Raw genomic sequence first — 15996 nt, forward strand, 5'->3', positions numbered from 1 at the left:
AATAACTGGTTTACTTCCAAGAAATGAAATTCAAGCACTTTTGACATGAGTTTCCCCAGGCATTCCATGAGACTGCAAGGAAGAGAGGGGGAACTGTGCAGTTGCTGATACAACCTGGAACTGCATTGAATTTTGCTCATTCTTATCCTCCAGTTCATGCATTTTCCTGGTAGGTCAAAGAACACCTCTCCATGAAAGGACTGGGTTAAAGTCCTGGAAACATTTTAATCTAAGGCTGTGGTGCAATACTTGGTACCCACATGATGACCCAAATCCAGGAACAAATCCCACAGCAAAGTAACCTCCCTGAAAGAAAACCTTATTTCTTCAACCAATCAATTCCCCACTAAGCTACAAAAACACACCAGCTCAGAACTGGATGAAATACAACAGCAAGTCCTCAACGTCACTGAAAACCAGAATATAAAAGCTCCAAGGAAAAAATGCAGCTCTGTAACTGGCAGCTTGCAAGGGAAGAACACTAACACCTCTTGACAACATCACTGAAATAGGATCTACAACACAACAACAGATGTGAAACCCTGATCTCAACTATTTAGGATCAGAAATGCAAAGAGGATACAGAAGGCACCTTCCCAACACATTCAAGCACATGTTTTTGCTTCTGAGCACAGATTTTCCTCTTTGATGCTCTGCAGGCTCTGAAACCACTGCTCTGATATCATCAGGAATATCTGTTTAACTGCTGTGTGGGCCACAAGAAAGAAACTTTAGTTAGCTGAATGAAAAAATTTGCTTTTTTTTTTTTCCCCAGAAAAATCTGAAAAGATCCCTGAAATTTGCTAGAGAGAGAGGAGAAGAGGTGTTTTAGATAATGCTGCCAGAAACTCAAGTCAGTAAACTCAGACAAAACTGAAGAAAGCAAGAGTTAACATAAGGCAAGAAACTGCAGTGAAGGGAAAAAGCAACACAGAACTTGCAACAGACTATCTCAATAAATAAGGAAAGAGAGGGAAAGAAAGAAGAAATAATCCACTTTCGGTTCACAGGTGAAAGGAATTCTGGACACCTGAAATTGCTCTGTAGGAAGCTTTTAGGTGAGGGCAATCAAGGTTTTTAAATGAGTCCAGGAAGTTGCCTCAGTGTCAACCTGGAACCTGAAACCCAAATACTTGGCTGCCTGCCAAGTGAAGAGCAAAACAAAATCTCTCTTTACACATGCTATTTCCAGAGGCTGACAGTGTCCTCACTAAAGAAAAGACCAACGTTTTTCCTCTAGTGGTCCAAGTAACACCAAAAAAAGAGTATCTTTCACTTCCTGAAGAGCATCATCATTTTTCGCTAAGTGACATCAGTGAAACAGTTGCAGGAATCATTCAAAGACTGAGACTCTTCTGTTCAGGCTTGTTATTTTTAGCTTCAGTAGATTTCACACTCCCCAGTACCTCAGACTGCAAAGAATTTGATTCTATCTTTAGAGCCAGGAACAGCTAAATTAAAAGTCCATCTCTGAGGGGTATAGTGAAGTTGAGTGGCTGAGACATTGCCCACATCTGGACCACGCACGTCCTCGGTCACCACAAAGCCTCAACCCTTGAGAAGAAAGGGAAATGAAATCTCAAAAGCCACACAAATACCTACAGCTACGAAACAGATCCCTCTGTCTCAGCTTTCTGCTGCTTCCAAGTGCAATTTGTGAAATCCAGTGTTTTCATAGACAAAAGATGCTTTAGCTCGTCTTACCATGAAAAACTGCAGTGCTGAGGATAAAGGTGGGAAGCTACTGTTGCAAAATATTTGCTAAAAAAATCCTGATATTAATTCTGAACAAGGGAGAGCCAGGACTAACTGAAAGCTGATTTTATTTTTTAAAGGTACCTCCCGCAAACCCACCTTATCAAGATACAGAAGGAGAAATCCCAAAGGTTGACAGTTCCAAATGCATCTGGAAAAGTCAAAACATGTAATGGGGATGACCAGACATAATGCAGAACATCTTCTTTTGGCAAATCTGCAGAGGCCACAAAGGTAAAAAATAAAACTTAAGACTTCCTTTCTCTGCTAAGGAAAGAACACAGGAATGAAAAGCTTTCCTTTTGCTGCTCATTCAGTCACTGCCAACTCCCTAAGTGCCTTTTCATCCAAAAATTCTCATGAGCAGAGTCTGTAATGAGAGGGAAGCTTTGTACTGAACAAACTGGAGAAGTGAGACATTTTCCCCATCCTTCTGCTCCAGCCCTTTCTGATTATTTGGCTGGAAGACATCAGTGATTCCACAAGATATGTGAAGATAAACAGCAATGCTTGATACTGACTTGCAACCAGCCTTTCAGGTAGAACAGCAGAACAACTGGAATTCTGATTTTTTTTTTTAAAAATCACATACTACAGAAGTGGAAAAGAAGGTTTTCTGTTCGTGCTGCATTCCTTTCAAATGACAGCCTGTTTACAGATGCCCCTGCCAAGAAAGTAATATCCCAAAGGAGAATCTGACAATTTCCTTCAGCTTTAAAATAACTCTGATGCTCTTGCAGAGTACATCTGCTCTTCTGCAGGGAAATTTAACCACTCTTCTCTTTTTCCACGTTCATAAGTTCTCTTTTTTACATTTGACACAGAAAATCAAACAGCTTTGTATCAGGTTTAACTGGCATGATCACTTGTTAATGTTACTAAGACCTAAAAACAACCCCTGTTTCAGATTTTCAGTGTGAGGGAAGGAGAACTGGCTAAATCTGAGGTTTGTGAGTCCCAGTGTAAGAACACAACATGAACTGGGAGTACAGGGTAGGAAACACCCCAGCTGACCTCACATTCCCAACATGCTCCCCTCCTGCAGTATTTACTACTTATTTCTTATTCTCAAGGTATTTCCACATCTCCCCGGAAGCAAAAATGCCCTAAATTCTTTATGTTTAAAATAGCAACACATTCCCAGGAATTCCTCTTCAAATATCTAAGGTGTTTTTTACATGAAATCTCCAGAATTGTGGTCATGACTGAAGCCAGATTTCAAAAAGTGTTAAAATGAAATTTGTAATAAAAGTATCCAGACAAAAGCAAGACACTGCTGCTGTGAGAGTCTTCCCATTAATAAAGTACCGGAGAGTGTGTGTGTGTGGCCCCCAACACAAACAGAGCACATCACCCCCCCAGAGAAACTTAAAAAGTGCATGATGAGGAAAATTCTACAATTTGCACATATTGCCTGTTATTTCACAAAAACTGCGATTTTGACTACCAAAATACATATTTTTAATTTAAATTCTTGACGGTTCTACCATTAAGTTTAGAGTTACTACAGAAGTGAATACATTTCCTGGAATACAATCCCACAGGTGAATCTTCTTGAAGATTTATGTGAGTCCTTTTAAAATTTTTCAACACACCCGAGTTATACAAAGAAGGACTTCAAAGAAAAACCCAACACTAGCATTGTCCCTCAAACTGGGTGGAAAACTAACAAGGTTGGGAGCCAGTGATGGCAACACAAGTCTTGGTTAAACAAATAATCCAGAGAAATGAGAAGATGGTAAAAATGATATGAATTGGATATGAACTAGCTAGTTCTTATTTATACAAAACCACAGAAATAATGGGTCATTATAGGTGTTTATTTAAGGTATCTACATTTTTCTTGCTTACCTTCAAGCTTACCTTAATTCTATACTTTAATACAGAAAAAAAATCCAGAAACATTTAGAAATATTTTATGGTTACCATTTCAAACCATTTATTAACCCCGTGATCAGAGTATTTCTAATAAATGTCTCAGATTATCACTGCTCCCCCACTGTGTATAATCCATAGCAACAACAGAGAAAAACTGCAATCATATAAAGCACTTCAAGTATTCAGAATAAGGTTCCTACTTACGTTTCTGTGTCTGAAACTAATGACTCATTATTACACACATCATTGAAGGTATGAAGTTGATTCTACAGTTAGAAAAAGGAAGGAAAAAAATTACAATTTTATCCAAATACTTGGTGAGGCAGTTTTCTTATATTTAAAAATAGTAATAGTGACATTAAACAAAGTTTTCTAGGACTTTATATGTTTTTAAGTAAGTTGTTTAGACAAAATTAGAGAATGAAAACCATATTTTTACCTGTAAAAAGAAATATATGAAAACCTGGATTTTTACAGGAAATGAAGCTTTCAAACATGTCTGAGGTCATAAATTTAAGACATTACAAAGGAAAAAAAAAAAAGCCTGTTCAAAGTTTTACATCTCTTTTCCTCTTCTTCCCTCAGCATCAATGGCTCTGTATCCAATTCTTTACATGCACATAACATTTTTTAAAATATTTTAAATTACATAATAGAACTTATTTGGTGTCTTATTTAAAAAAAAAAAAATTAAAGGCACAGGAATGTGAATTTTTGGAGCTAAAATTAAGCTCCTTGTGTAGCTTTGTCAAAATATTCACTCTCTTGAAACAAGTCAAGTACATGCACTCAAATTCAGGTGAATTCATTGATCTTCTCAAGTCTTGACACACGGAGTTATTTGTGTCCCATCTCAACAATTTTCAGGGGAAAAAACGGTTTTGAAAAAACAAAATGGAAAACATGCACTGAAACTGGTGAGATATGAGAGCCTGACTACACAATTATTAATAGATTGGTTACTAATAGAGAATTTCAAATGAAACATATTTAGGAGTGGAAATTAGAGCTGGGTCAGAGAACACGGTGGAAGCTCACTGATTTTTCTTAAGATCAAAGAGTGACAGTCTTGAGCTGTTCCTATCACCAGTTTTAAATCCAGGATCACCACTGATCAACACTTCCCATATCAATTACTTCCCCAAAGCAATTCTGACAAAAACTGTCTTTTCATACTGGGATTTGCTAACAATTATTACAATAACTTCAACTAAACTCTTCGAACTCTTGTCACGGCAGCACAAGACAAAGCACACGTGGGACAGCATTGCAACACCTTGCTCTACCTCACCTGCTAACAGGTTTCTCACTTCAAGTTTTGTTTCTTTGAATGCCAGAGGGAATTAAATCCTTTCTCATTTTTGTCCATCTATGAAAGGCGCTAAGAAACCAAAGGCACCGGTGCCCAGACACTCAATTGATGTGACAAAAGTGTCAGGGATGGAGGACACAAAGGTAGAAAGGCTTCAGCAAAGAAAGCTGAACGCTAAAAAGCACTCCCTGTGCTCATCTCCAGAACCAGGCACCATAGGAGAGGAAAATAAAATTCTATTTGTGAGGGAATAGGAGAGAGAGAGAGATGGTGTTTTGGAGTTGAACCACCTCAACAGGTGACTGTAAGATGAAATGGAAGAAAAACAAGGTAACAGTAAAAATAAAACTTTGTATGATTTGAATGAGAAAGAAGAACAAATTGTCTTAGTGTCCCAGAGCAGTTTTAAGGACCAGTCACATAAAAAAGACAGACTCAGTAACTTACTAGCATACAATAGCATACAATTAGCTTACAATATGCCATTTTTACAAGCTGAAAACTATTGGTCTTAGTCTAAAAATACTGCAGAATTTTTCTTCTGATAATACATGTCTGCTATTTAAAAACTCATTTTTACAGCAATATTTATCAATCACAACAGGTGAATACTTAACACAACTTCACACTCCCTTAAATGAGCTAGATGCCTGAAAAAATAAAGCAGCTGATGAATTCTTATCTTCAGACCTTGTTTTGGCAAGGATACACAAAAAACCACACACTGGTTAGTTGAACAAGGAGAATTGTATAAAACCAAAGGAAAGTATTTATAGGAACTGAAATCTAATGTAATTGCAACTATGCAAAAGTGGAAATAGATTTTAAGGTCAATTAGACTGTGTGGATGTAGTTGACAGCCTGTTTTTACAACCTAGTAAGTTACCTGTACGTAAAAAAACACTTACTTTGGTTAAAAGCCAGCAATAATCTGATTAAAAGTACTTACAGATCTCTTTAAACTACCATTTATTAAATTGTAAGTACTTCTACCTAGAACTATAGTGAGAAGCAAAATCAAGCTTAAGTAAACTTGTACTCAGTGACACCACATCATCAGAAGAGAAGGCCAAATATGTTTAGAAAACACAAAGCTGACAAGGCTCAGATGGATGAAAGACTTCACTTTTGCCCTCCTGTGGGACTATTTCTCAATGGTTGTAGGCAGCAACGACAATTCAAGAATGCCCAATGTATCTTGCCTGGTGCAACGTGGAGCATTTCCATGGGAAAGGGAAAGATGGGGATTTTTTTTTTGTTTTAATTGTTTTCTATTTGATGCTGTATGTATTTACCACTTCAATTCAGCCTTCTGCTAATTAATGCAGAAATGCTCTCTCTTTTGAAACTGACTGTACTAACACACAGAAAACAAGGTTTGTGCAACACAAAAGCAGCAGCTAATTGCAGCAGGGTCAAGATGCTGCAAAGGTAAAAATGCAAACAGATTGAAAGCCTTTCTCAACAACAAATATTGCTGTGGCAAGGGGCTCCATTTCAACACAGCTGTCACAAAACACGGTTCTAAGGGTGTTGTTTAGCACGTGAATTGTTCAGGTAATGTGAGCCAGTTCCATATGGTGCAGAACACAGCCACCACTTGGACTCAGCTCTCAGCAAACCCTACACTCACCATCACATCTGTAATTTCCCTAAGGCTGCAAGAGGATCCTGCTGCTTTCACATATGAAAAAAAAGCCCCCCAAACAAGCCTGTGAATCATAAAGTGCAACAAGAAACATTTTTTGGGAAATGTAATTGATACTTCTTTAAAAAAGTTCTTACTGTTATTTGGCTCAGGCCAGCCAATCTCATTGTCAGAGTTGGTGACATGAAGTATTTGAATGCAAGATCAAGACTTTCTTTATCAAAACACAAGGCTGTATCCAAGGGTTCTTTCACTGTGCTCCACATTAAATCTGCCATGTTCCGGGCCGCGCTCTGCCGCAACTCCTGGTCTGACAGTTTACATAAATACCTGGGAGAAATTACAAATGGAAGGAAAACAAAAAGGGTATGATTCAAACTAGAATATTCCTGGAGCCATCTTGATTATAGCAAAGATGTATTTCCAATAGCTCTAAGATCACTCAGTCTTAAAATATCACTATTAAAAGTTGGCAACAATTAATGAAAAACACCAAGGAAAATCAGAAATATGTATAATATTTTTAAAAGTAAATAAATTGCTAAAGAATTTTGAACAGCTTAAGTCTCTTCTCTTACAGTCATCTTATCCTGTACAATGAGTTGCAATACAAATAAACTCTGCAAATGGAATGCATAAAAAATAATTACTTACAAACACTAATAATGTACAGAACCTGGTGGAACCTCAGTCTTACCTAAGCAGGACCAATACACAGAAAATCTGTAGTGAAACGACTGTAAAGTTCACATACAAAACACCAACACAACTGAGAATTTCTTCAAACTGAATGTGAAAAATATTTAGAAATAAGCTTTCCCGAGCTCATTTTGATACCATTAAATATGGCACAGCAAAAAGTACATGTATGCAAAGTTAGCATAACTCATTTTTTCTGCTGAACTTCAGTGTTTTGAAGTTTCAGCTACATCCAAACTAGATTTAACTACACAGAAATGCATTAAAAATCCATTTGTTTGACAGCCTAAGCCTGGATCCATCCTTGGAGACTGGCCAAATAGATGCATGAATCTTTTAAAAAACACACAAGATCTTAAACTACACTTAACCAGATTTATGCACCATTCCTTTGTATTTACATCATATAAACATCAGTATATTTTTTTTTTCAAAAGCAAAACTACAGGCCCTGATTCTTATTTAGATAATGCTTCTTTTTCACAGCTCTTGTGTAGAGGCCTTAAAATAAACACACTTAAATGATACTTAACACTGTCAAACAGAAAAGAGACTTCAGTGCAAATAATCCCAGAGACTGGAGATGTATGACAGGAATCACAGATCAGTAACAGGAGGACAAAAGAAGGACCATTCCAGGCCAAGGCAATCAGATCCTTCCCTGTTCTTTGTTGTGAGATTTGTCTTCTCGTGTGGAGCACTGGAAATCAAATCCTGGCAAGAAAATGCTGCTTCTGTGCTATGAGCTCTAAACAGAAGTACAGCAGGGATGGAAAGGCAACATTAATTTAAAAAGTTCATCAGCAAAGAGGACCCAGTGACCTGCCTTTAACCTGCAGACAGGTGAGAGCTCTGAGGGGAAAATGTCCTGGTCTGTGTTACCAAACAATCACTGGTGATTAGCAAATGAGGTGATTTGTCACCAGCAAACAGTGATGGCAGCGCTCATGTTGCAGCCATGTATGTCCTCCCTACTGCTAAAGGGACATCCAGCATCTCTGTCCAGCTGTGCCTACAGCAAGTTAAATATTGAGGACTTATTTTATGGAAGAGGCAATGACTGAAAGAACAGAGGCCATAATTAAGCTCCCACACCCAATCGCAAAAATTTTGGAGTTGTCGTCCCTGGAAGCGTTCAAAAAAAGGACAGAAGCGGCACCTGGGGACACGGTTTAGTGGTGAACACCATAGTGCAGGGTTAAAGGCTGGACTCCATCTCAGGGGTGTTTTCCAACCTCAATGATTCTATGACTCTCAGCAATATCAGATCAATTTTCATCTCCCCATTTTTATATGCAAAATCTCACTGGGCCTGGCTCCCAGAGCTTTTCCATGTCCAGAATTCACATCAAGTCAGCATTTCTAAAAGTGAAGCATCTCTAAAAAATTCAGACATGTCCAAACACATCACATGAACTCTCTTATTTTACAAATGACAGATGAGTGTCTGCATGCTCTGAGCAGGGGGATGGACACACCTAAACACACAAAGGAAGGGTGCTTTGATGGCTTCATTCAAGTTCTGTAACAGGACTTGGACCTGAAATCTTCCTCACACTACAAAGTTCGGTGAAGTAACTACATTAATATAGTTTAGAAAAGAGAAGATTTTTTATTTTAATACACTCTTATCAGTCTAAACCTACTTTATTTATGCAATTCACATTGCATCCACATTTTGAACCTGAATCAGACTTGTGTCATATTTTCTGTATTACAATATTAAGAGTGTGCTTTTAAAAAAATTGCACTTCAAAATAAGTGTAACTGTGGTGTAGGTGCATTTTCATAGCTACAGAACTACTTGAACAACAGTATCTTCTGTTTTGCCAATGCCCTAAAGAAAGCTACAAAGAACAGAGCACTTGTTACCACACAGTTTTGAACACAACAGGGTTTTCTAACCTAAAAAGAAGCAGAAGATGGCAAACTCCTCTTCAGAAGTGTAACTGCAGCCAACACTAGAAAATTTGTTGGCACTACTACACCGGTCATAAATCAAACATGATCATATCTTTACTACAATGATTAAAAACCACAGAAACTTGCAGAGTAGGCCACACCTCCTGTTTTATTGTGGAAAGATAGAATGGCCTAGACCTGTCTGCATCAGTAACATTTTGTTTTTAGAGGTATAACATTACTATTAAGAAAAAAGAGATCTTTACCTAGCACTGGCAATTAACTCACATCTTCCCCTACACTGAGTACCTGTGAATTTGCTGCATTGTCTCACATAAGAACAGTGGAACAAGGGAAAGGTCTATTTAACCCAAAAAAGCCACTCTAAAAGCAGATTAAAGATTTATCCCATGTATAAAAAAATGGATGAACCTATCTACTACTATGAATTCATTTATCTCTTTCTATTTATACTATTTATATTGGCTTTCTCATTAACCTATGCCAGTGTGTTTGACAATTATGCTTGAGTGAAAAACAAACTCCTTTCCCTTCTTCTATCTGCAACCTGACAATTGGATGGCACGTTCTCCATACCTTTTTTTAAAAACCTGTGAATTACCATCTCCTACTTCTTATCTTCATATCATTTATACATGATATGAATTGCCCTGTCAAAAATCAAACCCCTCCTAGACTCTGTCTCCTCCTTTCAGTGTAAATTTTTTATTGCCACCTTCTTTGTCACCCTTCCTACCACCGAGGTAGTTCTGTTATTATCTGCAGGATGGAAGGTGCGAAGTGTATAGACAGTATAGAAATGTGAATGTATGACTGACTCATATAATGGCTTAATAATAGCTTCCATTCTGTCCTTCATTATTTAATTCCTACATTTTTATCTTTTTGAGTCTGATGAGCATTAAGTCTTCAAGGAAGAGATGAATGATATGCCAGGACCTGTGTAATCTATTTAATCTGGAGTTTTTGCCTAAATGAGACTTTCAGAATAAAAGATAACTTTTTTATACATCTGCAGAAAGGATACTCCTCATATTATAAGACATCTCCTGCCAGTCTGGCATTCTTAAAATAATCAATTAATAGATAGTATCTACATTTAGTTTTTTAAAAATATCAGTTTTAACCTACTTATTTCACTTCGCTGTATTTGGGGATGGACAGAGTTCAGTTTTAAACACACACTCCCATGTTGATGTAATGCTTACAATCACAACTTATGCCTCAGAATTTCAGCTACTTAGATGTGAAACCATCTTTTTTCCCTTTAATCTGACTCCTTTGGACCACAGCTGCAAAAGGGCATCCAGCAGAATGAGTCAGTTCTCCTGAAGTGTCTGGTTATTGTCTTCTGACTTAGCTATTCTTTTTACTTTAAATTCTCAGATTTTTTGGAAGAGGCAAATATTTTTTGTGATTAAAACCTTCAAGGCTTATTACAAGGGGTTTTCATGACATGTAGTAGAAGCGAGTGGTCTTGGGTACTTCCATAAACCCTGTCATAAGATGAATATTTTTAACAGGGGAGTAATTTTTATTCTTTCAGCTGCATTCTCTATGAGAAGCATCATGGATCAGGAATTGTTTGGAGCTTCCACTTCCTCTGCATATACCAGTGCCACAACCACTCAGGAGCCATTGCCACTTGGAATTTCTTCTCAATGTGCTCCAGCACAGATTGCTCTGTTTCTGCCTAACTGGGGCACAGACAGGAATCCTTCACAAAAAAATGTCACCAGATCCATCTTCAAGCAAGAGACAGGGAGAAGGGGATGGGAGCAGAAAAGGGGTGGAACAAAATATGCTCCTGGTCAGTGCTACTGCTGCACTTTCTACAGAACAGAACTCTCTATGGCACTTTCAAGCAACAGTCTGACCACTGCAAAAAACCTGTCCTCAAAACACCACTGCTGAGAGCTCCTGCAGTCCTGTGACGTTCAGGATCTGGAACCTTCCAGAGCATCTCTTATCTCTGGTCTTGAGGCTGAAGATACATGGAACCAATGTCTTTGGTCATAAAGAGACTTCATCAACTCACCCTCATTTATAACTGCAGTAAGTCAGGACTTACTCTGAGTCACTTTTGGAAGTCTCACTTAATGAGAACTTTGCAATTTTAAATACAGAATTCTAAGGTATTAGGATCAGTAAGAGCTTCCTTCTGAGGAGGTCAAAATCACTTTGCTTCCTTACTGAAAGATGCAAATTTTATTTCATGTGATTTTTAATGTAATCCTTTATTTCTTTCCTAAACTGCTTAGAAACACAGGCCCTTCAGAGGCAAGATGTGAATGCCATTGGCCAGGCAGAAAATAACATTTATTCATCTTTTTGTAGCAGCAGCAATAATGACAGGATTGTGTCCATGATCTCTGAAGATCCCATCAGTGGTCTCCTCTCTCCAAATACACACTTGGCTGTTTTCCTTCATCCACTCCTTGTAGAAATAGCCATGACATAAAGGGTAACCTCAGCTGATAAAAAGTTCTGCTGAGACGCCAGTCAGGTGATCTCTCTTGCTGGTCAGCCCTACAAAATGCACTTCCTGCAAGGAATCTACAAGAGCAGCAATTGGAACTAAATCATAGCCCAGGAGCTTGTTCTAGACCAACACCCTTTCCAAACCCTTGCAGTTTGCAGGGCAGCAGAAGCTCTGCATGATTTCTTTAAAAGGTGCTGTGCTGCTGTGCCCACGATTGTGTGCCCTTTTTTTTTTGTCTTTTTCCTGAAGTAAAAGCAGATGGAGACCCAGAGCCCTAAGCTGCTAAGCCAAGATCTCCAAGTTTGACAACCACGTGGGGTGAGCTGCATCCATCAAGAAAGTCATCTTTCCCTGAAGGCATCTGTGTTCACTTCTGTCCCACAGAAAGGTACAGCACTAGAGGTTATTTTTGCTATATGGCCTCCAAGTTTCAGTCCCACTCCATAAGTGAATCTTCACTAAAAAAGCTCTGGATTTCGTAACACTGAGAAACCTCAGATCCCATCAGGATTCAGCTGTGAAAAATAAAAACTGGGAGAACTTCACCTTCCTGCTCTAAGCTGGGTTTTCCATTGATGTATCCTGTGTCAGTGTTACCTTGCTGATTGATGTGAGCCTACTGTAAATTCTACAAACAGACATCAAGGGCATTATTTATGGCAAGAAGACAAATCCCACTGCAAAGCAAATATTCTAATAGACAAAGAGGAAGACACGAGGAACACCCCCCCCCCCCCCAAAAATCTTCTATACATTCCAGTGAGCCCAGCTGCACCTATAGTTATAAAACAGAAATGCTTTAAGCATTACAGGATGACAAGCAAGGATTAACAGCAAAAACTACAGGATGTGTTGTTCTGTCTCCCTCAAGCAGTTCCTTATTATCAGCCTAACTCTAATTGCTGATCCCTCAATGCTCTTTTTCATTTCCATACATTGAAAGAAGACAGGGAAGGCTCATGACCAAATTCCCAGGTACACCAACAACCATTAATGGAATATGTACAGAGACAAGCACTTGAAAATCCTCTGCCCGCCCTCTCTTGACTGCCTCATGATTAATAATTACCTTTGGAAGAATTCAAAGATAGCACATCAGCACTAAAGGAGTGCACATGGCTGGACTGTGACTCAAGAGTGATGTGTTTTAATAAAAGATCAAAATACTCTTCTCTCTGCTGATATCATTTTAGTAGAAACCACAGTACAGCAAAAGAGATCGACAGCCAAGTCAGTACTTAAATTTTTACAGTCAATATAAAACCAGACCATTTTAAAATACGAAACAATTCCCAGTCTCATTGTTCTGGGAACCTGTTTGCTGCCAATGTAATTATTTTTGTTGAGTGTTATTTTATACTGGTATAGTTAAGACAGAAAAACTGTAAAGGCCCATTTTTTGCTATGAGCAGTATAAGCACATTTCTAGTATTACAGTTCAAGGAAACACAGAGCCTTGGAGGAGCTGCGGGTCTATGCAAAAGCAGTGGCCTGCACCAGGAAAATTTAATGTTGGGCCACTGGAAGGGGAATTAGCTGTGACCACACCCCTCCACCTCCAGGCAGACACACACAGAGATCATTTCATCAGCAGCTCACTGAAATGTTTCTATTGTCCTGAGAAAGCCAATAAAAACAAATTGCTTGTATAATTAAATACCTTACAAGTACTTCAATTTGAAAGTGTTATTTTCATGATAGACAGCTTGATAGAAAGAAAATCTTTGGGACTGGATATATTTAGCTACATAAAAGTGCGAGTAGACTTTTGATCACACTTCAGTTCCTGCCAGCTGGAAATAAAGAACATCAGAATGTGAAGCTGTGTTCAAACTCAGGGTCTGAAATCTCAGTGACTGCAGATTGCTCTTCTACTTACAGCATCTCACTGCAAACTTGATGTAGAGTTTCATGAAGATATCACAGTGAGGGAGACTGGAGTACAACTGGACCTGACACAGCATGTCAGAATGGGGCTGGATGTCACACTCAATGTTCTTAATAAGACTGATCTGACTGATACTGAAATCAGATGCAAGGAGCTGCCCAAACTAACTCTAAACATTACCTTCACCCTCATTGTTGAAATGATAGTCAGAGCAACAACCTGCACAATTAAAAGTATCAGCTGCAATTAGAAATAGGTGCTGTCAAAAAGTTCCACAAGAAAAATTCTTAAAATAAAAATTTACCTGATAACATAAGTCCTAAAGGGTATAATGTGCTGCATGACAGCAGGGATGTGTAGCCATATTCTGATCTATAACGCAAAAACATAAACAGGTAAAGATTTCATTAATGACATTTAAAGAGAATGGTAAAAAACTGAAATACTGCTGGTACATTTGCACATGCAACCCCACTTTAAAAAAAAAAGGCTTTCTTGGTGGTTTTTGTTCAACTTCTTAATATTATGATTTTCCTAACTGTTATCTGAGGAATGCTTTTTTGATTTATAAAGAGGATTTGCATCTTTCCTGCTAGTGAGATGGAAAATATAGACTTTGTATAAACAGTATCATACTGCCCAGGTGTCTCATTTTTGTATTTTCTGTAATTTCTTCAGTAGGAAAAACTGCTACTCAGCCTTGTGGTTTTGGGTTTTTTTTTCCTTTTTTCATTAAAACTTTACATGAAAATTATTCCGTTCTTTCAGATCCTTGCAAGCCACTCCTAAATCAAGTAACATTGTTTGATTTGTGTTGTTTTGCTTCTCAGGGTTTACATATCCTATAAAATAAGATGTTTTACAAGTTGTGATTAAGCACAGTTTTTAACTACTATATTTGCATTTCTCATATTTCCCATTCTTCCTTTACCACCTTTGCAAAGCTGAATGCAGGAAGAAATAATATGCAGAAGAAAAAAAAAAAACCCCAAACCCTGAAACAGCTACTTAGCACCGCTGTGAGGTAAAGCACCAACCAAACAACTTCCAGAGGCAAAGTCAGAAGTGCCATCTGCATTTCAAAAAGGAATTCAGAGCCTGTTAAACCTGTTACTCCTTGCCAGGTAAGGGATGGAGCACAGATGAAGCAGCAGCTGCTGCTGCTCCTGCCCACGTAAATTCAATCATGTGCATGCACAGCCCTTGTGAAAAGCAACCCCATCATTCACTCAGGGCCCTCTGCATCCCCACCTCTGCTCTTAAAAGAATTTCAGCTTTGCAGCTGATGCAAGAAATTCTGCCTAAGGACTCAACTCCATATGCAGAAAATGTATATATTCCTTTTATGATATGAGAGAAAAATACTAGGCTGCAGTCAAACTTCTCACCAGCTTCTTTTCAACATTTCCAGCATTTGCCAAGGAACTTTTTGAGTCAGTTCTGACAAAAATATTTGCAGGCTTACTTTTTACAAGGCAACAAGCACTGCACAGTAACAATATAACCTACTTTGAAAGACAAACCAGTCAAATCTTCCCATTGCAAAAAAAGACCACACTTGGAATAAACTTCTGATCCAACTGCCAGCCTCTCAAGAAGGAAAAAATGCTAACATCCCAAAGATACAAAGTGTCAATAGAAGATGCTTGTTCTAGAAACAGGAATTAAATAAAATTTTGACAAAGAATTGCAGGGATGACAAAGATATTATTGTGATTACAATTTGATTTTTAACACCATGTACTCTGTTTCAAGTACAGTATGAAACACCAAAGAAAAGATATTTCTCTGTGAAATAAAATTATGAAATGTTTTTATCATTTTGTTTTTATAGCTTTCACTGTTCACAATAATCTTCACTTTGTATTAATTCAAACTCCTAAGTTGCAACCATGCATCTGAAAACTTGCATTACACACAACCTTCAGCCTCGGGATTCAATTAAAGCATCATTTCACATGTTACAAATGAAATTGTGATTTTGAATGTGGATTCACATTTGCATACTAAATTGTTTAACTGACATAACATATATAAAATTACATCAACTAGCATCTGTAAAATGACAAAAAATAAAATTCCATCACTTTTTGCTTCCACCCACTATTAAGGCAAAGTATTCACTACATCTGTTCTGTTCTCAAGTTTCAGAGAGTTGTCTATTATTGGTTCCTTACCAGAGGTAATTAATTTCTAGAAGGTAGTGGCTAAAGAACTCCATCACCTTACAGACTTAAAAAAAAACTCCAGCATGGATATTTCAAGGCATCTTTACAATAATGGCTACTTAACTGCCATTCTCAAGAGTTACTACAGCTGTGAAAATGGACTTAAAGGTTACTACACACTGCACTGGGAACAAGTTAACAATTGACACTGCAGACTTATTATTGGAATAAATATCTCTACAT

At 37.9% G+C, this 15996-nt stretch overlaps 1 protein-coding gene across 8 annotated transcripts in view; it reads right to left on the reverse strand.

Annotated features, from left to right (window-relative positions):
• The window catches only part of USP34 (ubiquitin specific peptidase 34), a 109950-nt gene that overhangs the window by 65288 nt on the left and 28666 nt on the right, over positions 1 to 15996 (reverse strand). For 7 of the 8 annotated variants that reach the window (XM_088052533.1, XM_088052529.1, XM_088052531.1 and 4 more), the window contains exons 6-8: positions 13890 to 13957; positions 6731 to 6923; positions 3838 to 3899 (exon numbers count right to left, since the gene is read on the reverse strand). In XM_088052533.1, coding sequence (XP_087908659.1) covers positions 3838 to 3899; positions 6731 to 6923; positions 13890 to 13957 — 323 coding nt within the window. The remainder of the gene's footprint in view (positions 1 to 3837; positions 3900 to 6730; positions 6924 to 13889; positions 13958 to 15996) is intronic. The other variant, XM_088052535.1, reaches the window with a different exon arrangement.

Source organism: Pseudopodoces humilis, chromosome 3 (genome assembly GCF_049639895.1).
Source record: "Pseudopodoces humilis isolate 2021_Gansu_Grassland_sample_001 chromosome 3, ASM4963989v1, whole genome shotgun sequence".
In the NCBI taxonomy this organism is placed as follows: Eukaryota; Metazoa; Chordata; class Aves; order Passeriformes; family Paridae; genus Pseudopodoces; species Pseudopodoces humilis.